At 43.0% G+C, this 24,044-nt stretch overlaps 1 protein-coding gene across 4 annotated transcripts in view; it reads left to right on the plus strand.

Moving 5' to 3' along the window:
• Positions 1-8,183, plus strand: part of LOC103177290 (dihydropyrimidinase-related protein 3) — an 81,244-nt gene extending 73,061 nt beyond the window's left edge. For 3 of the 4 annotated variants that reach the window (XM_007891390.2, XM_007891388.2, XM_042339843.1), the window contains exons 13-14: positions 173-332; positions 4,105-8,183. In XM_007891390.2, coding sequence (XP_007889581.2) covers positions 173-332; positions 4,105-4,214 — 270 coding nt within the window. In that variant the 3' untranslated portion in view covers positions 4,215-8,183. The remainder of the gene's footprint in view (positions 1-172; positions 333-4,104) is intronic. The other variant, XM_007891391.2, reaches the window with a different exon arrangement.
• Positions 8,184-24,044: the final 15,861 nt, after the last annotated feature.

The raw sequence follows: 24,044 nt of genomic DNA on the forward strand, positions 1-24,044 counted from the left end.
AAAAGATGACACTTCCAACAATGCAGCAATCACCCAGCACTGTTAGACTAGATTATGAGCCCAAGTGGGACTTTAATCTGAGACTAGGATGATTGTTTGCCATGTTGTTCGATTCCGTCCTGATGTACATATTTTTTTCTCTTCACTTTATATCTTTCTTTCTCTTTCCTAGTTGGCAAAGGTCCGTGGTGTGCCAAGGGGAATGTACGATGGCCCAGTCTATGATATAGGCACTCCTAAAGCAGGAACCCCTTCAGCATCAGCTAAGACATCTCCTTCCAAACAGCCCCAACCAGTGCGAAATCTACACCAGTCTGGCTTCAGCCTTTCAGGTAAGAATTCATTGGCATGTTTCCAATTGTTCAATTTTTGTTTTTATAATTATTTTTCTCTGTTTTAGCTGTTGGTTCTTATAAGTGAAGGCCAGGGACCTGACAAAACAAATTTCTAAGTTGTGTGTCAGGCTGGCCAAGTGGTAGCATTCTCACCTCTGTTTCAGAAGGTTGTGGGTTCAAGTCCAAGTTCAAGTCACTTAGTCCAAGCTGATGCTCCAATGCCCATGCAGTGCTGGGGGAGCGCTGCATTGTTGGAGATGCCATCCCTCCGATGAGACGTTAAACCCAGATTCTATCTGCTCGTTCAGGTGGACACTAAAGATCCCATGGCACTATTTGAAACAGTTCCTCCCGGTGTCCTGCCAACAAATCCCCCAAATAAAATTGGTCACTCACTCCATGGCTGTTTTCAGGACATTGCATTGTACAAATTGACAACTGTATATTGCCTGCAAAATATACAGTCAATCCACTTTACAGTATATCCTGAGAAGCGCTTTGAGATGCCTTGACGACATAGTAAGGTGCTATATCAAATTCAAACATTATTATTACTTTAAAATAACACATTATTCATGTGTTCCTCCTTCTCATAACGTTCAATAATCTTGCATTTAAGTGATAAACAAGTCATTTCTGTACAGTGTATCAGACTTTGCTGTCTTCAACACACTGTCAAAAATTCTACTCTTCTCCCAAGACCTTTCCTCTTTGCTCCACCTCCGTGAAATCATACTTCCTGGTTCCACTTTTTCCACTGTCCCAGTGACTTTCACTATGTTTCCTCCACTGGCTTCTCTTACACCCGCACAGTCAAATATCCTTGGTCTTCTCCTTTTCCTCATCTACATGCTCCCCCCTTAGTGACATCAACCACAGACATGGGATCCACTTCCACATATATGCTTCCACTCTTGATTTGAGACCCACTGTTGTCTTGACTGTTTCCTGATCAGACATCAAGTCCTGGATGAGCCTTAAATTCCTTCAACTGAATGTCAACAAACCTGAAGCCATCCTTGGATCCTGCCACGACCTCCTCACTGTGAACACTCTCCCAGGTGCTCACAGAGCCTAGTGTTTTGTTCAATCCTAATTTCTTATGCGAAGAATCATTCCATTGTGCACTGAACCAGCTCCCAGTACAAGTTGGAGCAACCAGCTCCCAGTACAGAAGAGCAAAGGAGAAAAATTGGACAGATAGGAAAAAATGTGTACAAAGAATATGTTTTTAAAAAAATGAGATCCTTTTAACAGGTTTAGTGCCAGAAATTGCTGGCAGTTTAGTTTTTATGACTCACTTTGCACCCTGGAACTCGAGTGGCGGAATTTTGGCACCTAATGGAAGTTGTGCTAATGGAACTTGTGCTAATTTGAGACATTGCTTCATTGAGGAGTTGAACTGTGGCTCCAGTTAATTGATTGTTTTCTTGTTTCTCTGCATGTGTTGTATTTGGTCTTGATGTAGATTGCTCAATAGGGCAGCTGTGTTCCCTCTGCTACATCCCAGTTAACAGTTGCTTCAAGCTAAACAATAAACAGGGGGGAACGGGGTGAATGAGTTTGGTTTGAGGCTGGACCTAGAGAATCTCAATGAAAAAGAGCATCTTCTTCCCAATAAATCCCAAAACTCTTTTACTTCTCATGGATAAAAGTGTTGATTCTTTCAAGAGTAAATTAGACATATTTCTGTCAGGAAACAATATCTCGGGATACAATATATATTGTTGGACATGACATGCAAGTGCCAGGATGGTGGAAGGCAAACTGGATGGACCTTGTATTCCTTCGCCTAGATATGTTTTTATATTCTTAACTTGTGTTTGGTACTGAATGAACCTGATTTGGTGAACCAGATTTTCCGGTGGCTTTAATGATCTATCTTTTATATAGAATTATATAGGAATTTAGGAACAGGAGAAGATCATTAGCCCATTGCGGCTGTTTCGCCATGAACTGTTATCTTCCCTGATCTCATTTCCCTGCTTTCTGACCATTTCCTTTAATATTACTGATAACTCAGCCCCTCTCCAAGGATCTTCTAACCTTCCTTTATCTTTACTTGATGCCACACACTCAGGATCCTATTCAAGTTCCTACATTATGTAAACTCTGTTTGTCATGCAGCTGCAGAAGTTTCCAATTCCATCATTGTAGCTATCTCAGCAACAACTTGCATTTAAACAAACCCTATTTACATATAGAAATGTTTCTCACCCAACTTTCATCCAGAACATATCCACAGCAACTCTATTTACATAGACTGACTAAAGATCAGAAAGTCACCAATTGTATTTATCTGGAAATGATGATACCCTGGGTACAACTAAGTGGAAAAATATCAGTTTATAATTTTGCCAGCAAGGATTAGTAATGATCAACAATTGCTGTTTCTTACAATGCATATTCAGTGTTTGAGTGGGAAGAATAATTCCCTTTGTCAAGTTAATCGGCCAATGTTCTTTTACATGCATTGCCTTTGAGTGGGAAGAATTATCCCCCTTCTTTTCTATTGGCAAATGTGCCAGTAAGTAAATCTTAACTACAATAGGGAACAAGTTCTCCTTCTCTGTTTTAATTGGCAGAAGTGCTGTGTTAGCTCACACTGGCCTAAAAGGCGCAGTGGGTTTAACACTATGTAGGAAGGGGGTGATGACATGATCAGACAATGCATTGAAATTTTATAAGCCAATGATCTTCACACATGGCTTTGGCCCATTACCCATCGCACTGTGGAGTTAAGTTTCATTCAGTGAATGGCAGTAACTATTACCCTCTGGTGAATGAACCCTTTATTTTGTAACGCTGATATTTAACTGGATATTTTAGGTTATGGGGAAATTGAATTTCTAAATGGTGTTGAAGGTTGAAAGTATTTAGCTGGATGAGATTTGATTCAGTGAGAATTATCACTAAGTAGATTTGAGTGTAATTTAAGAATTGGATATTGAGGTGATTCTGCTCTTGTCCCAAGATACTTGGTAAGGCATGTGGAGTTAATCATGTGGTTTTAATCTAACTACCTTGCCATTATGTGCTTCTGTGGTCCCTATCCTGCCATGGAGTCTAATTTGCGGTATTTCTTAACTGGAATATTTAAGACGGAATTCTGTTAGAATTCCCATCGGCAGCAATTCTGCTCCAAAGCTTGAATTGCAGCCCACATTTAACCCAAATTGTTCTGTGCTTGTTGCAGTTTAACAGATCACCTAGAGTGGCCTCAATATAGAGGCTGGAGGGATTATGGGGATAAGACAGAGAAGTGGATTTGAATGAACACCTTGCTCTGAGAGCCAGTACAGAAACAATGACCTCTTTCTGTCCTGTAAATTTCTATGATTCTAGTTGACAACTAACAGGAAAGTAAAATTATTCATAATAACGATTATCAATATTGAAAAAAGTATGACTTGGAAAAAGCAGGTTGACCGAACGGCTGCCTTTTAGGCTGAAAATAATAATGATAATAATGATAATGCATTTGATACAGTGCCTTATCATGTGATTGAGACTCAAAGCTCTTCACAGAATATAATGGAAAGTGGAGTGACTGTGTATTTGTGGGTGAAGCACCACAATAGTGAAACAGCCAATTGCGCACAGCAGTGTCCTACAAACAGTCATGGATTGAGTGGCCACATTTTTTTTGAGGGTTTGTTAAGGGGTTATTTTATTTCTGACCTACTTGCTGAATCTATTTGATGTTTGCTGAAGGTTAAGGACTTCTGCCGTATCTGCCGCTCAGTTGCCAGTGACTTTTGCTTCACAGCGACCGTCTCATTGCTTGCAGGGGCTCAGGTTGATGACGGCCCACGCCGCAGTGGACATCGCATCGTTGCCCCGCCAGGCGGCCGGTCAAACATCACCTCGCTGAGTTGAAGACCGAGAGGAGGAGCAAAGGAAGGAAAGAACGACAACATTGTGCTGTAATGATGACGTTATATTAAAAAAAAGCAAAAGATTAATTGTGTTTTGTCCTACAAAAAAAGGTTACATTGGATTTGAACGTTAACAACGCCACAAGCCTTATCAATGAGCAATGTTACTTTGCCATAGCTTTAAGAATGTGTTTTCCATTTATTTAGCCTTAAGCTGTCACAGTTTACAAGTTAACAGTAAGGATGCAAAGATTACAGTTTTTGTTTTAATTTATTTGTTTTAAAAAAAAAGCAGTCTGTTTGCTAAAATATCATCTTCCTCCTGCTTCTCCCTGGAGATTGCTGTTGCATTTCACAGTGAAAATCTTCACTCCTCCCTTTTTTGAACTCAAATTTAGCGCACTTCTGGACGTAGTTTAGAGGAAGCACGATACAGAGCTGCATTTGGTGCTGGCATTAAACTAACCCAGTCTGAGGGTGGACCCACCACCCCTCCATGCTCTATATGTAACACTCGTTTTGTGGATCTTTTGCCTAATTGTAGTGTCAGTTTAGAGAAAAAAAAAGCCATATTTTATGTCGTACAATGCTTTTCACGTCTTCTGTTCTGTCTTGGCTTTAACTTCAGTGGAGCCTTAAGGTATTGTAGTCCAGTTTATTAGGTTTTTATATTGTAAACATTGTTAGCTGTAACTGGGTCCCTGTAAGATTATGTCCTTAACAGAAACCAGTGTAAAATGATCCTGTATGAGGCATTGGTACAGTGTTCATGTGACTGCAGGTCCTTTAAAGGCACATATGCAATTTACACACAACGTGGAGCTTATTTTAAATGTGCACTGTTTCATTCAGCCACAGCACCAAGTTCAGATTGTCGCTACCTTGAAGTGGGAATTGTAAAGCATTACCCTTTTTTTGTCTAGTTTTAAATGCTCTAGCACACTTTCCTTTCCCTTAAAGGGAAAGGGATAGTGTCCAAATGATTGGCTCTGCCCCAGTGGCTCTCAGGCTTTGCATTTACAAATCACATTCATTCAAGTCTGTAATTCTTCAGCCTGATTTTTCCAATCGCCAGTCAGTTTAGATTGAAAATGCCTAAAGCAATGAGGGAGCCAGACAAGTGGGTGGATGATAAAGCCAGGCATGCCCACAGTAATCCAAGGCATGATAATGTTGGACCAGCCTGACATTCTGATTGATAAATAAACAAAATAATTATTTAACAATTTCTCAAACAAATCTGCATAATCCCCTTTTAGTTCATTGACAGGATGTCAAATAAGATCTGTAATTTTATTGCAAAAGGAAAACATAGGCGTAATAAACAAACAGCACTTGGGAAGCAGTTGGTGAAAGGGTTAATGCACAGTTAGGCCTTGGGTGTCTGCTTCCAGTGGGTTTACAATTCACAGAATGTAAAATCAAATCACCCTCTGACCAAATTCACACTTTACTACAAAATTGATTTTCGGAATCACTTTACATCCACCCCAAACAGTTCAGATTATTCTCCAAACCAGTCCAATTCTCCTCTCCCCTCTCTGTCCCATCATTTTGGACAATTTCCAGCATGCTGTAATCGGTGCATCCTTCCGAAAGGTAACAAGATCTAATACATTATGTGGCAATTTCTAATGGGATTCCTGCTATAAATAGGAAGCCAAATGTAGGCTCCTTCCGGTAATCGGTAGGAAATCACGCCAGGCTATGGGAACTTAACTCCGAAAGTAGATTCCATAGAAACTCCCATAGTTCAGCATGATACTTGTTTGCTTTTTTTTAAAGCAACCCACAAGAATTTGGGCCATAATAGATCCCACTAGCGCTGATAGATATCTGTAAATCCTACTGCATGATGGTGAATTTTCCAGGACTTGGCTCATTAAGTTGTACATTGTTTTGTAGATCTCTTCCCACTTCACTGTGTGTGTGTATATATATATATATGGTGTATTCATTTATGTCCATGCTACCTCTGAATGCCACCTCACTGACCAAGTAGGCATCAGAATATCTTTGTGTTGATGATAGAGTGATCCTATTTTCAGAAACATTTCTGTGTGCTCTTATTAATTGGCAGTGTTTTCTACAATTGTATCGTAAGAAAGCAGAGTACGACAGTAAAACTCACAAAAGTCATATCAATGGGGACCATAACATGCCTTACGTGAAGTCCGAGCTACAGGCAAACTGTATGAGTTGTACAAAATCCAATTTAATCAATATCTACATTGTGCATGTGTAATTCAATGAGTTTCAAGTTTCCCATGATTCAATGAGTCTTGACCCGTCGCCACATGTGCACTTCCCGCCAAATATTGGAATCGCATTAAATCACAAGAAATGAAGTTCTTCTGCGCATGCGGCGGCAGGTCAAGACTACGTTTCCTGTGGTTCAATGCAGTCGGCCAATAAGTGCACATGCATCGACGGGTCAGGACGTCATCTCTCGCTATTCATTGCAGCTGGGAAATGTGGGAGTAATGGAAGATCAGGGAGCGGAGTTACGAGTTAGGAGATGAATTGTTTATAAAGTACGGCTAGTGCAACAAAATCTAAGTGGATTGGATAGTAAACTAAATGGAACTCGGGTGCATGTACGGATTAGGCAATTATATGATTTCTAAAGATAAGACTTATGCGAATTTTACTGTATTTCTAAACAGTTCAGTTTTTTTTTCCTCTCAACTGTTGCATGTTGATGGAGTTTGCATGGTACATTTAGTTGGTTTCAATCCAAAGTATCAAGGATGCTGTTAAACCCTGTAAACTAAAGTGATCACCCAACACCAGGTCATTTATTATTAAAGACTTCCCTTCCACCCCCTCCACCCAAATTTGTTAGCTCGATCTACTCAATGAGTGTGTCAGAAGGCAATAAAATAGCAAATTGCCTCAGGTCAACCAGGAAATACAAACATTAGAAATCATTGACAGCTCATAGCATGGGGGAAGGAAAGTTCTTTAAGTCATTTTCTTGCCTGGATCCTGTAAAATCCCACTTTGCTTATTTCATCTCCAGTCAGAAATGTCTATAGACTTCTCCCCTAGATAACCGACCAAACTGTACACATGCATCTCTGTAATTTATGCCTGGCTGGTCATTTTCTACAGATGATCATCGCCATGATCTCAGAAGCCTGGGAACATTCATTTCCACAGAGTGTACGATCATCTCAGTCTTCTTGTTTGTGTGAAAGATTGAAATTAATGTCCCTCTGTATATAATGCTGCCTTTTGGAGTTACAGCCAACCCGTTTTAAAATCATAGAGTGTTTGTAGCACAACAGGAGATCATTTGCCCCATCAAGCCCATTGCTGATGCCAGCTTACCCCACTGGCATGACCTGCTCTTTCCCACTGATTTGTGATCATCCAAAAATGGACTAATAGATCCTATGGTGTACTGGAAGTCACGTAAAAAGGATCTCCAATTACTTTTACAAAGAGACCAGTGTTTTTCCATTGCATCAGTCGTGCGCCAAATTATAAATCGGATCCGTTGTATTGCTTATAGTAACTTCAGTCAATTAGCCGTCTAACCAACATTTAATGAGACATTTAACTGAGACTCACCAGGAAGACCCTTCTCAGTTAAATGTCTTAGTTTCAGAGATGTCTTGCCCTCTGCTTTCTTAATTCCAGTTTGAAGTGTGGGTGGGTTGAGAGGTGAGGGGGGACAGTTCTCAGACCGTGTGTTGGGTTGTTTGTTTCCGTGTTGCCCACAGTGGTTCAGTGCACATCTTAAACTAGCAAACACACACTAAAGTCACATCATGTCCACAGTACTTAATGCGATTTGAACAATTAAATAACCAATTTCTTCCAAAACCTGTTTTTTAGAAGGTGTGAGGACAACGTTACCTAGGTGATTGATGTTTAGGAATCATTTAGTTCTTTCTTATATTTAATTGCGTTTGTATCTACAGTACAAGTATGGAACTAATAAATTTATGCAAATATGGCTTCACAAAGACAGTGTGTGCATTTGTTCCCCTTCTGCTGTCTATTATTCTACAAAGTCTCTTCAGTATTCTCTTTTCCAGACAATTAGGAGAAATCAGGAAAATTATTCCAATTGGTAATAATAATTCTCATATTTGAGATAGCGCTGTTCACATTAGGCGGACATCTCAAGTGCTTGACACGATATACTGCAAAGTTCATCAAGTTCACTTCACGGCTGTTTGTGGAACATGGCTGTGCGCAAATTGGCTGTCACATTTCGCCTACAAAATATGCAGATACAGCACTTTACAGCAAATCCTTTGAAACGTCCACCTGACGTGAAAAGCACTATATCGAGTGCAAGGATTATTAAAGTGTAGTCATTGTGTATTCACTAGTCTCATTAATAATAATCCTTGCATTTGATATATGGCTTTTCATGTCTTATCAACGTCTCAAAGCGCTTAATTAAATCTTTGAGGTGACAAATGGGTCATTTTAGTCAACTGCTATTTTAGACTTTCAACAGTTGCTGTTCCCGGGTGATGTTGTCAGCCTTGTATCAACTATGGAGTCAGCATCCAGCCCTGGCTACTTTGCACAGGCATGTAACGCAGTTGCTGTTTCAGAGCTGCTGAAACCTTTGTTGCTCAGCGCAGCAGTTATCACATCAGAACAACAGCTTAGCTTCATGGCAATATGCTGTTCATTCAAAATTATATGCATACAGAATGTTTTTATTGTGTTGTTTTATTTCTCCATCCCAACTCATCTCCCCCCTACAAAATAAAATAGGGATGACGATTTTGCCGCATTTCTTAATTAAGAAATCTGGAAGTCTTTGAAGCCAGAGCTGCAACTGAATTTTAACAATACTCCTTGCACCCCAGGCTTCACTTTTCCACCACAAACCGCCTCCCCCATCCATCTTCCCACGCCTCGCCCATCCTCTCCTCAAACTCCAAGATGCTGGACTTTCTCAAATCCAAAATCGAGGGGATATTTTAATCCACCTCTTCTCCGTCCACCGCCACTCCCACATCACCTCTCCCACATGACCCAACCCCCATCCATCTCCTTCAACCCTATACTCCTTCAACCCTATCTCTTCCTCCTCCGTCACCGCCATCGTTCGCAAAATCAAGCCCACCACCTGCTCCCTTGATCCCATCCCCACCTCTCTCCTTATCTCCCAGTTCTTCTGGCCCCTCTCCTGTCCGACGTCATCAACCTCTCCTTGTCCATCCGTTCAGTTCCCACTCCCCTAAAAACAGCCGTCATCATCCCCATCCTGAAAAAACCTTCCCTGGACCCATCCCTCCTCTCCAACTACCGCCCCATCACTAACCTCCCATTTCTTTCCAGCTCTGCTCCTTTCTCTCTCGCCATTCCCTCTTTGAACCCCTCCAATCCGCCTTCCGCGCTGCCCACAGCACATAAACAGCACTGGTCAAAGTCACTAATGACATTCTGAACATCTGTGATCAGGGCTCCCTCTGTCTCCTTGTCCTCTTCGACCTCTCTGCTGCCTTCGACATCATTGACCACTTCCATCCTCATACACCGCCTCTCCACTTTACTCAATCTTCACAGATCTGCCCTTGCCTGTTTGATTCCTATCTCGCTCACCGTCTCCACTTTGTTGCCTCTAACGGTTTCTCCTCCAGCCCCCGCACTGTCACATCTGGCATCCCCCAGGGCTCTGTCCTTGGCCCTCTCTTTAATATCTACATGTTCCCCTTTGGTGACATCATCCGCAGACATGGGGTCAACTTCCATATGTATGCGGATGACACCCAACTCTATCTTTCTGCCTCTACCCTCAACTCCAGGACCACTGCTGTCCTGACAGACTGCCTGTCGGACATCAAGTCCTGGATGAGGGCAAATTTCCTACAGTTGAATGTGAACAAGACTGAGGCCCTTCTGATTGGCTCACGCCAGCGCCTCAGCACCTCAGGCTTTGGCAGCATCAACCTCCATGGTTGTACACTACAACTCACCAGCCAGTCAGGAACCTCGGTGTTTTGTTCGACCCTCAACTGTCTTCCCCACATCCAAGCCATGACCTGCTCTGCCTTTCCTCACCTCCGTAACATCGCCCGACTCTGCCACAACCTCACCCCTCAGGCCACTGAAACTCTTGTTCACGCCTTCATCACTTCCAGGCTCAACTATGCAAACCCCCTGCTTGTCGGCCTTCCCAACTCCTCCCTCCACAGACTGCAGATAATCCAGACCTATGCAGCCTCTCCCGCACCAAACTCTGTGACCCCATCTCCCCCACTCTTGCCCGACTCCATTGGCTCCCTATCCTTCAGAGGATCCAGTTCAAGATTCTGGTCCTCCCGACGTGAAAGGCGCTATACAATTGTAATCGTTGTTGTTTCATTTTGACAGAGCGATTGTACCATTGAAGCGTTTCAAAGCATTCAGAAGTAATTGCTGTCTAGTGTAGTGACTCTGTTTGTATGCAATATATTTTTGGTTTTGTTGAGTCCCAGAGTGGCCTACATGCTGCAGTCTCGGTAACTGAAAGGAGTTCCTGTAGTTTTACACTGGAAATGTTATCATTCTGCAGTGTGACCCATCCAACACTCAGCAACATTGGTGTTCAGTCACCACCAAGTGGCCAAATGGGAAAAGGAATTTTAACAGAATGCTTAAGCTTCGACTTTGAAAGTAGGAAGAGCTACAATTTGTTTTAACCCTTATGTTGCCAGTAGATTTAAAGTCATTTATGCACTGATTCTTTCTGTTCATTTTTGAGCTCCCAATTGGGCAGAATTGCAGAACACCCTTTGGCGTTAACAAACATTACAGGAATAAACAACAACACAACAACAACAAGATTCCATTTATAAAGCGCCTTTCACGTCAGGAGGACGTCCCAAGGCGCTGCACAGTTGGGTCATGACCCGAGCAGGGGGGAAATGGTCAGGGTGAGGGAAGGGAGGGAGCGAGGAGGGGGAAATGGTCAGGGTGAGGGAAGGGAGGGAGCAAGGAGGGGGAAATGGTCAGGGTGAGGGGAGGGAAGGGAGGGAGCGAGGAGGGGGGAAATGGTCAGGGTGAGGGGAGGGAAGGGAGGGAGCGAGGAGGGGGAAGAGAGTCGAGAGGGGAGCTGAAGGCACGGTCAAAGAGAAAGGTTTTGAGACCGGCCTTGAAGGAGGAAAGGGAGGAAGCGGCGAAGGCACTGGGGGATGGAGTTCCAGAGCCTGGGGCTGAGAGGCTGAAGGCCCGACCACCGATGGTAGGGCGGTTGGGGCGGGGGACGTGGAGCAGACCGGAGCCAGAGGAACGGAGGGTACGGGCAGGTAGGTAGGGGGATAGTAGGTTGGAGAGGTAGGAGGGAGCAAGGCCGTGAATGGCCTTGTAGGTGAGGATGAGGATCTTGAAATCAATCCTCTGGGGGATGGGGAGCCAGTGGAGGCGAGCGAGGGTGGGAGTGATGTGGTCCCGAAGCCTGGTGCGGGACAGTACACGAGCTGCAGAGTTCTGAATGACCTGCAGCTTGTGGAGGGAGGTGGCGGGAAGGCCGGCGAGGAGAGAGTTCCCATAGTCCAGCCTTGAGGTGACAAAGGCGTGAACCAGGGTTTCAGCAGCGTGAGGGGTGAGGTAGTGCCGTAGTCTGGCGATGTTCCGGAGGTGATGGAAGGCGGTGCCAGTTGTGGTGCGGATGTGAGGGAGAAAGGACAGCTCAGGGTCGAACAAAACGCCGAGGTTCCTGACTGGCTTTGAGAGGTGGAGAGTGCAGCCTTGGATGCTGATGGTGTCAGCGCCTGAGGTGCGGAGGCGCTGACGTGAGCCAATCAGGAGGGCCTCGGTTTTTCGCACGTTGAGCTGAAGAAAGTTGTCTCTCGTCCAGGACTCGATGTCGGACAGGCAGCTGTCAGGACATCGGTGGTCGTGGAGTTGAGAGTAGAGGAGGAAAGGTAGAGTTGGGTGTCATCCGCATACATGTGGAAGTTAACTCCATGTCTGCGGATGATGTCACCGAGGGGGAGCATATAGAGGGTGAAGAGGAGGGGACCGAGGACAGAGCCCTGAGGGACACCACATGAGACAGTACGGGGGGTGGAGGAGAAGCCATTCGTTGAGACAAAGTGAAGACGGTGAGAAAGGTACGACCTAAACCATTCAAGGACAGTGCCTTGAAGGTTGAGGTGGGAGGACAAGCGGTGGAGTAGGATAGCGTGGTCGACCGTATCGAATGCTGCCGATAGGTCGAGGAGGACGAGGAGACAGAGGGAGCCCTGGTCACAGATGGTCAGGATATCATTGGTGACCTTGACCAGGGCAGTTTCTGTGCTATGGGCAGCACGGAAACCTGACTGAAGGGGTTCAAAAAGAGAATGGGTGGAAAGGAAAGAGCGCAGTTGGGAGGCGACAACTCTTTCCAAGACCTTGGAGAGAAAGGGGAGGTTGGAGATGGGCCGGTAGCTTGATAGCTGCGACGCATCAAGGGAGGGTTTTTTCAGGGTGGGCGTGATGATGGCAGTTTTTAATGGAATGGGGACAGAGCCAGAGGAGAGGGACAGGTTGATGATGTCAGTGATATGTGGGGCAAGAAAGTGGAGCTGGGAGATAAGGAGTGGAGTGGGGATGGGGTCAAGGGAGCAGGTGGTTGGTTTTAGGGATAGGATGAGTTCAGTGACAGAGGGTGGGGAAACGGGTACGAAGGTGTGTAGGGGAGGATGGGTAGGAGTCGGAGTGTGGGAGGGAAGGGGTGGGTGGTGGGTGGAAGTTGGAGGGGAAGTGACCGCGGAGCGGATTCCCTTGATCTTGGATTCAAGGAAATCCAGCATCTCCTCGCAGTGAAGGTTGGAGGAGATGACCTGCGCGGGGTGGCGGGGGGACGGAGGAGTCGGGTTGTGGTGGAAAACAGTAGCCTGGGGTTGTTCTTCGCCTCCAGGATTATCCTGGAGTAGAAGGACGACTTGGCCGAGGCTAGAGTGGAGCGGTAAATTTTGAGGAGGTCCAGCCAGATTTGTCGGTGGACCGTTAGGCCAGATTTGACACAGGTGCGTTCAGCAGCCCGCACCTGGCTTTTCAGTGAGCGGAGGTGGGTGGTGTACCAGGGGGAGGAGCGGGAGTAGGAGACAGTGCGGGAAGTGATGGGGGCAAGAGTATCGAGTGTGGAGGAGAGGGTATTGTGGAGGAGGGAGAGAGGAGAAGAGGGGTCGGTGAGGGTTGAAGGCCAGAGGGAGAGGAGTTCAGAGGACTCCAAGGCATCGGTTAGGGATTGTGGGGGTAACTTCTTCCAAGGGCGGTAGAAGATGGTGGTGGGTCTGGTGGAGGTGGGGAGGGGGGTGGAGGTGGTGAAGGAGATGAAGTAGTGGTCAGAGATGGCCTTGTCGGTAATAGTGACATCCGAGACACTGAGGCCCCGGGTGATCACCAAATCGAGTGGGTGGCCGTGACTGTGAGTGGGGGAGTTTATGTGTAGGAGAGGTTGAGTGAGGAGAGCAGGGAAGAGAAGTCTGTGGAGATGGAGCAGGAGGGGGTGAAGTGTAGGTTAAAGTCGCCCAGGATGATGAGGCGATCGGAGCAGAGGCAAAGAGATGTGAGGAGTGTTGAAATGTCAGAGATGAAGGTGGGAGAGGTTTTAGGGGGCCGGTAGAGGAGGAGGATTTTAAGGGAGAGGAATGAGGGGTGGGAGAGGGTGAGGTGCTCAAAGGAGGGGAAAGAGCCAGTGGAGTAGGGGGATAGGGCAAGTGGTGTCCTTGAGATAAGGGCAACACCACCGCCACGGCGGTTGGGGCGGGGGATGTGGTGGGAGGTGTAGCCGGGTGGCGTGGCCTCCGTGAGGGGGAAGGTGTCGCCTGGGGTGAGCCACGTTTCTGTCAAGGCCATGATATCAACGTTCTCATCAAGGATGAGATCGTTGATGACCAGGGCCTTGTTGCAGAGGGAGCGGACATTTTGCAGTCCGATGTGGAGGGAGCGGTTGACAGAAGGGTGTGTGGGAGGGGAGGGGGGTCCCGGTTGTGAGGCAGGGGTGGGGGAGATGGGGATGAGGGAGGAGAGGTTGACTCCCCGGGTCTGTGTCCGGGGTGGGTGGCAAGTGTGGTGGGGAATGGAAAGTTGCTCAAGTAGGATTGCCTATCAGTGTATTAATATACGCAGTGTATTAATCAGCGCCTTGGGACGTTGTAATATAACTCACCAAAACAAATACAAAATCGCAAATAGGTATAAAATACTTTCAAATATATTTATTTTCCTTTCTTTTTATCACCATTTTCTCACATTCACCCTTTGTAATCTATTTTCCATTTGCAGTATTTGCCGTTTTTTGCTACGGTAAGGTTTTAACCTACTCATTTCCTTTTACTGTTCTATTTACTGCCTATTTTCAAAGTGGCTGTTTTTTTTCGGAGTCCTAAATATGTAAGTGATAAAAAAAACATGAAAAAGGGGTCAAGAGCGAATCTCTAAAGCTTTCACTCAACCAAATTTCTGAATAATGTTTTCCTTTCTGCAGAAAACTATTTAGCTTCTGTCCAGCTGCCCCTATGAAATGAGTTTGGGAACCCATGCTGCAACCCAGTGTACCACTTGACTCCTCAATATCTAATAGAATCATAGAGCACACAAAAATAGCTCACTTGGAGAACCCCTAATTCCCTCTATACAGATGCATTTATACGAGGTTAGCACAAATCAGACCACAGAAACTACCAACGTGCATCCTAAATCAGGAAATGGTGGAAGTGAACAAATGTACTCATCATTAGACACCAGGTTGCTATTACACTGAACAAAGAACCACATTCTTCATTGCAAAGACAAGTGTATATCAGTCTATATTGTACATTGGACCTATTCCTGTTCTCAAACTGCCACTCTATCTCCAACCTCCCTTTCCTTTCCAAGATCCTGGAATGAGTCGTTGCTTCCTAGATTCGATCCTTCCTCTCCCGCCCTTCCCTTCACGAACCACTCCAATCAGGTTTCGGTGCTGCCCACAGCACGGAAATGACATTCTGTCCATCTGCGACCAGGGCTCCCTCTGCCTCTTTGTCTTCCTTGACCACTCTGCTGCCTTCGGTACAGTTGACAACTCTATCCTCCTCCACCGCCTCTCCTCTCACTTCAATCTTCATGGTTCTGTCCTTGAATGGTTCAGATCCTGTTTCTCACACCATCTCTATTTCATCTCCACACATGGCTTCTGCTCTAGCCCCCGCACTGTCTTGTGCAGCGTTCCTCAAGGCTCTGTCCTTGGTCTCCTCCTTTTCAATATCTATATGCTCTTGGTGACATTGTCCGCAGATATGGGATCAACTTCCACATGTACCCGGATGACACCCAAATGTATCTCTCTGCTTCCACCCTCGACTCCAGGACCACTGCTGTCTTGACAGAATGTCTATCAGACATTAAGTCCTAGAAGAGAGCTAACTTTCTTGAATGTCATCAAAACCGAGGCCCTCCTGATTAGTTCCCATCAGCACCTTCACACCTCAGGCTCTGACAGCATCACCATTGAAGCATGCACACTCCACGTTACTAAGCAAGTCCAGAACCTTGGCATCTTGTTTGACCCTCAACTATCCTTTCTATCCCCCATCCATGCCACGTTCCCATTCTGTATTCCCCCACCTCCGCACACATTGCCCGGCTCTCACCACAGGCTGCCGAGACCCTCATACACACATTCATAACATCCAGGCTCAACTACGTAAACTCCCCGCTTGTTGGCCTCCCCAACTCCTCTATCCATAGGCTGCGGATCATCCAGAACACTGCAGCCCGCACCAGGCTCAGCGACCCCAACACCCCCATCCTCGCCCGACTCCACTGGCTTCCCATCACACAGAGGATACAGTTCAAGATCCTGGCCTCATCTTCAAAGCCCTCCATGGCCTTGCTCCCTCCTACCTCTGTGACCTTCTAACCGCCTACTAATCTGCCCACTCCCTCCACTCAGTGGGCTCTGGCCTGCTTCACTTCCCCCGCCTCGCCCGTTCCACCATTGGCGGGGCGGGCCTTCTGCCACTCCTCCCCTGCCCTCTGGAACTCCATCCCGCAGTCCCTCTGCCTCGCCCCCTCCCTTGCCTCCTTCAAGACCCTCCTCTTCGACCATGCCTTCGGTCACCCTCCTTCCCCTGCTCTCCAACCTCCCCAATCCCAGCTCAGGTCTGAAACACCAATTGGGCAGTGCCTTGGGTCTTCCTCTAGACATGAAAGGCACTATATAAATTTAATTTTGTTGTTGTAATACAATCCTTCTTGTAGTCAAAGACAGTGGCAGTGTCAAAGGCATTTTGATTAAAATAGTCTCATTCCTCTCTCCCTCTTTACTATGTTTTTATTGCAGCTCTGGTTACCGGCCTCAGTGATATTGACCAAAGAAGGCAACACCTCAACTGCTGATATTGAAGGAAGACTTCAAGGAAGGATCCTAGAATGAAAGTCCATTTTAAACTGTAGTTCAAACTTGTCTTTTTGATAGTTCCTTTTTCCAGTAAACAAATAATTATATATAAAATAAATGCATGGCCAAAAGTACAGCATGGGTATGAGAAACCAACTTGATACCAGGAGGTGTTTGACATCCTCTGACACCTTGATTAGACTTTAAAGCCTCAAGTTTGTTGCTTTACACTCACCATATAAACTGGGTTTCAGAAATACAATTGCAAGCAGCTGTTGTAGATGCTGGGAGCCACTGGCTATGGTTTCAGCAGGTAGGCTGGGCTGGGCATGAACACATGGGGAGTGAAAGGGCCATGGTCTTTGACTTGGAACCACTGCAACATTTTGTGGTTGAAATTAAGTAATTTGAGGTGATCTCTCAGAAATAAAATTCCAGTGCACCAGCAATCAACACAGTACCAGCTCATCCCACTGTGCTAGGGATCAGCACTCCGGTGATGTTCTTTGTATGAGATGGATGCAAGTGAGAATTGCAAAGGCTAAATCCCTTAGCGTAATAGCTCTCCCAGAACTTCAAACTAAATTTGGATGAACAGTTTACCTGGGCTACATAACAAAGTGTTCCAAATATTAAATACTGTGTAAAGTGGTTTGATGTGACATTACGCTCTATTTTAGTGGTTTCCTAATGTTAGCAGTAGCAGCTGGCTCAGCGAGGAAGAGTAAACTGTAAGCCACTGATGGGCCCAAATTTATAGTCGCAAGGAACAAACCTTGGTGAGAGTGGTGTTGGTGGGGAGTGTGGGGGGAGGAGAATATCTAATATGTGAATATCATTATCAGATTAGGTCACTGATTTTAATTGCTATGGTTAGGCACCAAAGTCTAGGAAGCTTCGAGACCTTATGCTCAGTTCCCACCAAAGATATCCTGTGGATTAGTCACAGCTGCCAGCTGCCTGATCCTTCTGTCTGCTGGTGGCACAAAACTCACGACTAATCTGATTTAATCAAAGTAAAATTCACTGAGGAAATTAAAATAAAATAGAAACCTGTTATGCAAAAGCTAATGGGTTTATGTTCATGTTAAGTGAATGTCATTTTTTCTGAAGTTTCATGTTCATAAATAAATCTTGTTGGAATAATAATAATCCTTGCATTTAATATAGCGCCTTATCACGTCTTCAAGACGTGTCAAAGCACTTCCACAGAATATACTGTAAAGTGAATTGACTGCATATTTTGTGGGTGAAACGTGGCAGCCAATTGCGCACAGCAGTGTCCCACAAATAGTTGTGGATTGAAGTGACCAATTTATTATTATTTATTTAATTTTTACTATATTAAATGCAAAGATTATTATTATTATGAAAGAATTATTACCCCCGGAAAAGCGATCCGCCAATCGACTAACAACTGGGTTCCTATTTACTGCTATGTAAACAGAGGTGTGTGGAGTAAGGAAACTTGCCTAACATTTTGCCCTGCCGGGAATCTAACCCAGGTCTCTCGCTTACTCAAATTTCTAAACATATGTAAACTGCAATAAGGCCTGGGAAATTAAAAATTATGGAAATCAAACAATTATATTTTTACTGAAATGCTTAATTTCAAATGCAATTATAGCATTTCATTTGAATTCATTTTTTTCCTAAATTGAAAACAAAAATTTTAAAATTTCCAAATCACAATTCTTGAGAGAGAAATATGGATGTGATAATCATATATCATATTTCATTTTTGTAGAATATTCAGTATTACATTAAAAATAAGCAATATTCTAGTATTTTCTAAGAATGCATCAGGTGAAATTTTTAAAATAAAGACAAATGAACAAAAGTAGAATTTTTTTAATGAATTCTGAGAAATCTAAAATAATACAATATGCAATGTTACGTTTGAAATCCAGTTACTTAAATTTTCGCATAAAAATGACATTCAACCATTTGAAATGTATAAAACATTGAACACAAAGAAACTGGGAAATGTTTAAAGAATACAAAGGAAAATATAAAATATGAAAACATATCCACTTTTTAAATATATTTTTAAAATCTGGATATTTCAAGCAGATTTCATCTTCTATTTAATATTTAATACTATGTTAAACACCAACAGAAAATCCCAGGATAATCTAATCTAAATGCACATTGTCAAGATGGGTGCATTTACTGATAAATATATTAATTTGACAGAAAACACTGAAGTGCTTTGAGACAGTTGGAAGAGTAAGGCACTATATCAAATGCCATAAGACTATATCAGTCTTATAATATGACTCACCAAGCTCAGGAGAGAGGAGAGTTAGACAAAACTTCATGAAGCTATAGAATGACACATGTGAAAGAAAGTCCAAAAGTGAAAAAGATTGAGGGTTTTAGACAGATTTGGAATATCCCTAATGAGTAACTGATGCAGTCATTTCTAAATGTAGTCCTCTTTAGTCTTAACGGTTCCACAAACATTAAGATTCACTTACAAAAAATACATGAGCAAGACTTTTCTGAGCTGGAGTAATCCCCATAAACTGTGTTACAAAGGACAAGGGCTGAATAAGGTGCCCAGGCAACTTTTTTAAGGGTGAACTTTCGAATATTTGCTAAGCCAAAAAGCCAATGTTCTGTCCAAGTGGTTAGCTTCTCACACATAACAGCATTGTATGTTCTGACAAGTGGTTTAGAGGAATGTTAACCTTGTCAAACATCTTTTGGAATGCTTATGTCCAATTTAAAAAAAAGAGGATTTTATAATACTTGTCAGTACTGTATTGGCTCCAATCTCTACATATCCTGCCCTTTCAGCATCAACTAATAACAAGTTTTAGCAGTTAATCTGCAGAGGATTCCAATTTCCACTGCTCTTTGGCAGTCTACATTTGTAAATATAACTGGGCAATGTCAGCAATGCATTGACTGACATGTTGAAAAATAAGGCAAGATACTTTGAATAATTTTGGGGGGTCAGATGTAATCTCTTAGTGAATTTTAAACTACAACAACTAATTGCATTTACACAATGCCGTTCATGTTAGGAGGACATTCCGAAAAATATTGTGTAAAGATAATGTAATTGTATGTACCTTATAATTAAAACATGCTGTATGTTCCTTAGAATCATTGAATTATACAGCACAGAAGGAGGCCATTTAGCCCATCATATCTGTGCCGGTTCTTTGAAAAGAGCTATCTAAATCAATCCCACTCCCACTATTTTTCTAAGTGAAAAGTTATTTTGTCCCGGATTGTAGTGTCTAGAAGTTTCCCCACTACCGACGTTAGGTTGACTGGCCTGTAGTTCCCGGGTTTATGCTTCTGCCCCTTTTTATTCAGGGGAGAAACATCCGTAACCCTCCAGTCCTCTGGCATCACCCCGGTGTCCCAGGAGGATTGAAAGAGTGTTGCCAGAGTCTCCACTATTTCCAACCTTACATCCCTCAGTAACCTGGGATGCATCCCACCTGGACCGGGTGACTTATCTACCTTGAGCACCATCAATGTTTTTACCACCTCCTCTCTGTTTATTCTTATCCTATCCAAGTTCTCTACCCTCTCCTCCGACTGTGTCATTGGCTGCATCCTCTTCTTTTGTGAAGATAGATGTAAAGTACTCATTCAGTACATCAGCCATGCCCTCTGCCTCCACAAGAAGATTTCCTCTTTGGTCCCTAATTGGCCCTACCCTACCTTTTACTAACCTTTTATTCTTTATATGCTTATAAAATACCTTAGGGTTTCCTTTTATGTTGCCCACTAATCTTTTCTCATACAATCTCTTTGTCCCTCTTATTTTCTTTTTCAGTTCTCCTCTGTACTTTCTATTTCTATTTGATTATCTTCCGTATTTTGAACCTGACATTTATCATAAGCCTCCTTTTTCTGCTTTATTTTAATCCCAATTTCTTTAGTCATCCAGGGAGGTTTGGATGCCCTACCGTTCCCCTCTGTGGGAATGTATTTATTCTGTCCCCAAACTATCTCCTTCTTGAAGGCTTCCCATTGCTCATTAGCTCTTTTACCTGCCAATCTTTCTTTCCAGTCCACCTTGGCTAGGTCCCTTTTTAATCACTGAAATTAGCCCTCTTCCAGTTGAGTATCTTCACCTTTGATTGCTTTCCATAAGTACTCTGAACCTATTGATGTTGTGATCACTGTTGTCCAGATGTTCTCCTACTGAAACCTGCTCCACTTACCCATGGAAACTAATGGATAAGGAAAACGTTCCCTAAATAAGGCACTGCTTTCTTCCTCATTGGACTGTAAACATACTGATCCAGAAAGTTATCCTGCACACATTTCAGGAATCCTTCCCCCTCCTTGCCCTTTATAGGGTTATGTCAGTCTATGTTAGGATAATTAAAGTCCCCCATTGTCATACTCTATTGGTTTTGCATCTTTCTGAAATTCGCTTGCAGATTTGCTCATCTATCTCCTTCCCACTATTTGATGTGTATATATAGTATACACCTTGAGCCACTAAATGTAATATCATTGACAATGAGGATAAATCCTTGATTCTCTGTAAATTTACCTGTTGGAAAAATCTAATCTAAATGCACATTGTCAAGATGGGTGTATTTACTGATAAATGATAAATGCTTTTAGTGGAATTTTGCAATTGCAATTTCATCTGTAAGTGAAACAAACTGATATTTTAATAAAAAACAGGTCAAGTTGAAGAGAAGCTTCTTCCAGCCATGATATGCTGTTGACAGACTGAAAGTGGGTTAAAGCCCCCACGGCAGGCAGTTTTCTCGATGTCCTAGCCAATATTCTTCTCTCATACAAATTGTTTCAAGCAGTCCTAAATTAATTGGTCATTCAAGTCATTACTGTTTTGTGGGACTTGCAGATTAGCTCCTGAATTTGGCTATAAGATAATCCTCTGCACTTTTCCCAACTTGTAAATAGCATGTAATTCACATTGAGATAATTTAATATAATAATATTATCCTCATGTAAATGTTGTGATTTATAGCCAGGTGATGCATTTTATATGTTAAGTAATGTTTAGATGAGTTCAAAATATCGCAGGAAACATTTCAATCTGTCTGGAATCCTAACTCTGTATGTGATTAGACTTAACTCAGGAACCATATGTTTGAAGATTATAGCCTCTAAATGCAACCTTAGCAATCCTATGGTGATCTTTTCCTTTTTCCCTCACACTTAGTCTGGAGGCAGTGATAGCTTCAATTTGCTAACACTTCAATCTGCTTGGTTTTGTATCTCAAGACACATCATGAGATAGAACAGATTGCTTACGAACGGTTGAAATTAATGAATGGAATGCGCTTCAAGTACTCAGCTCCCTGAATCAGAGCCTGAATTAGGTTTTAGCATAGGTCTTGTCCAAATGGAATTATTCTTTCTGATGAGGATTAAAAAAACAAAATACTCTTTGGCCTCACACAAGTTCACATAGAATTCTACTGGTGAAACTTTACTCACCACATAGACATTTCGCCCACACAGAGCCTGGGGCTCTCTTTCTGTAAAGCTACAGATAAGATGCTAAGCCATTTGCCTGCTCAGGTCACTGGGTAAGATCCCATGGTGTATTTGGAAGAATAGATTGTTCTCTAGGTGTCATGGCTAATAGCCATTTCTTTTCCTTATTTAACTCTCTCTCCCCTACCCCCCTCCTCCCCAACAGATTAAAACACTACTATTCATCTCATTGTTGGTGGGTTTAGTTGTTGTATTTACTTATACACCAGGCACTACACTTCCACATAGATCTGCGTGTGAGACACTTTGAGATGTTTCAATATAGGACATTGAAAAAACATAAGACATGATTTTATTTGAATAGAGTTAGCTGTCACTTGGTCAACCATCACTGCTAGAGTATACAATAAGCTCTGCCATCCAGTAATATTTCTCTTAAGGCTCTACATGACTAGGGTCATTTCAGGTGGGGGAAACAAAGGCCATTCTACCAATACAATGTAAGAAATCTAGTTAGTGAATTTTAGTAAGTGAAACAAGCTGATATTTTAGTCTAATTTTCTGAATAAAAAATAGGCCAAGTTGAAGAGAAGCTTCTTCCAGCCATGATATGCTGTTGACAGACTGAAAGTGGGTTAAAGCCCCCACTGCAGGCAGCTTTCTCGATATCCTAGCCCATATTCTTCTCTCATCCAAATTCTTTCAAGCAGTCCTAAATTAATTGGTGTACTTCGAAGAACTGAAGTTTGTCCATGTGTCCAGAAGAGGGTAGCATTGCCTCTCCACTCTGGTGCAGAATTTCAAACTCACCATAAATTAATGTTTACCTTATCTGTTAGTTCCCATTATACAGCCGCAGTCGTATCTCTTGGGAATGAACCTGAGTAAGTGATCTATTTAAATGTTACTATTGATGTGCATCACACGTATCTACCACACTGCAGTTAGTATTGGTTTGCAATTTTGGTTAAGATTCTTTTGAAAATATATTTTGTTCAAAAAACTATTTATTTTCCTGAAAATAAGGCTAAAATTGAGTACATTTACAAGTATCTCCCTTTAAAACATTGTGGCAGAAGTCAGTGATCTTATTCAGTGAATAAATGAATTGTTTGGATCAGGAAAGACTTAAATGTAATTCCTGGTCTGTACTGGTTAACTGACTCCAGCTGAAGAAACAGTTGGAGCTACAATTAACCTCAGTGGCCCTGGGTGAAGAGAGGGAATTCAGCCAGGATTCTTGTTCCCAATCACTACACAGTGACTTCTGCTGGAAGGTGTGTACTTGTGGAGATAGGAAGGGGGCAGAATCAAGGGTGGCTGTTCAAACAGTCTACCAAAACTCACTGCCTGGGATCACACATGACTAATAGCCACTTAACTAACTAACTGTTTATAAGTGAGAGTGAGAGTTGTGACAAGGCATTTGGAGATGTCTGTCCTACGTGGAACGGGCTGTATTATTTTGAGTTATTATTCATCAATAGCAAAAATTAAACTATTTTAAGTCAACCAATTTTCAATTGAATAAAACCAATGCAAGTGTACAAAAATCTTTGGTCCAGCTGTTACACCTGTAGAAAGAAAAAGGAGAAAAACACCATAAAGAAAAAGAACCGAGGAGAAAATTGTCAAGAGGCGATGAAGAATGTACAGCAGAAGAGAAAATCCTCCCCTTTTTACAAGCTCCTCTGATGTGTGACTGTCACACTTCTTTGGTAGCATCACATTAGATAGAGAAGGGAAGTCAACACATATCCTTATGTCTTAAAGTTTGAACATAAAATTAACATTGGGCATATGTTAGAAGATTACTTACTCGAATGGTTCAAATAACACGACAAGTCTCAATAATACCTCCCTTGATTTGAACTTACAACGTCATTTGAACTTCCTTCAGCATCTTGAATGCTATTTCAGTCATCGCTTGTGCTCCATTCGTCCACTTGACATCTGACTAACAGCTTATATTTGTTTACGTCATAAAGCCAAGTAACTTGCAATGGGCTGATTGGTGATCCTTTTGTTACCAGTATATAATAGAACAGAACCAGG

The sequence above is a fragment of the Callorhinchus milii genome, unplaced genomic scaffold (genome assembly GCF_018977255.1).
Source record: "Callorhinchus milii isolate IMCB2004 unplaced genomic scaffold, IMCB_Cmil_1.0 Scaffold13, whole genome shotgun sequence".
NCBI lineage: Eukaryota > Metazoa > Chordata > Chondrichthyes > Chimaeriformes > Callorhinchidae > Callorhinchus > Callorhinchus milii.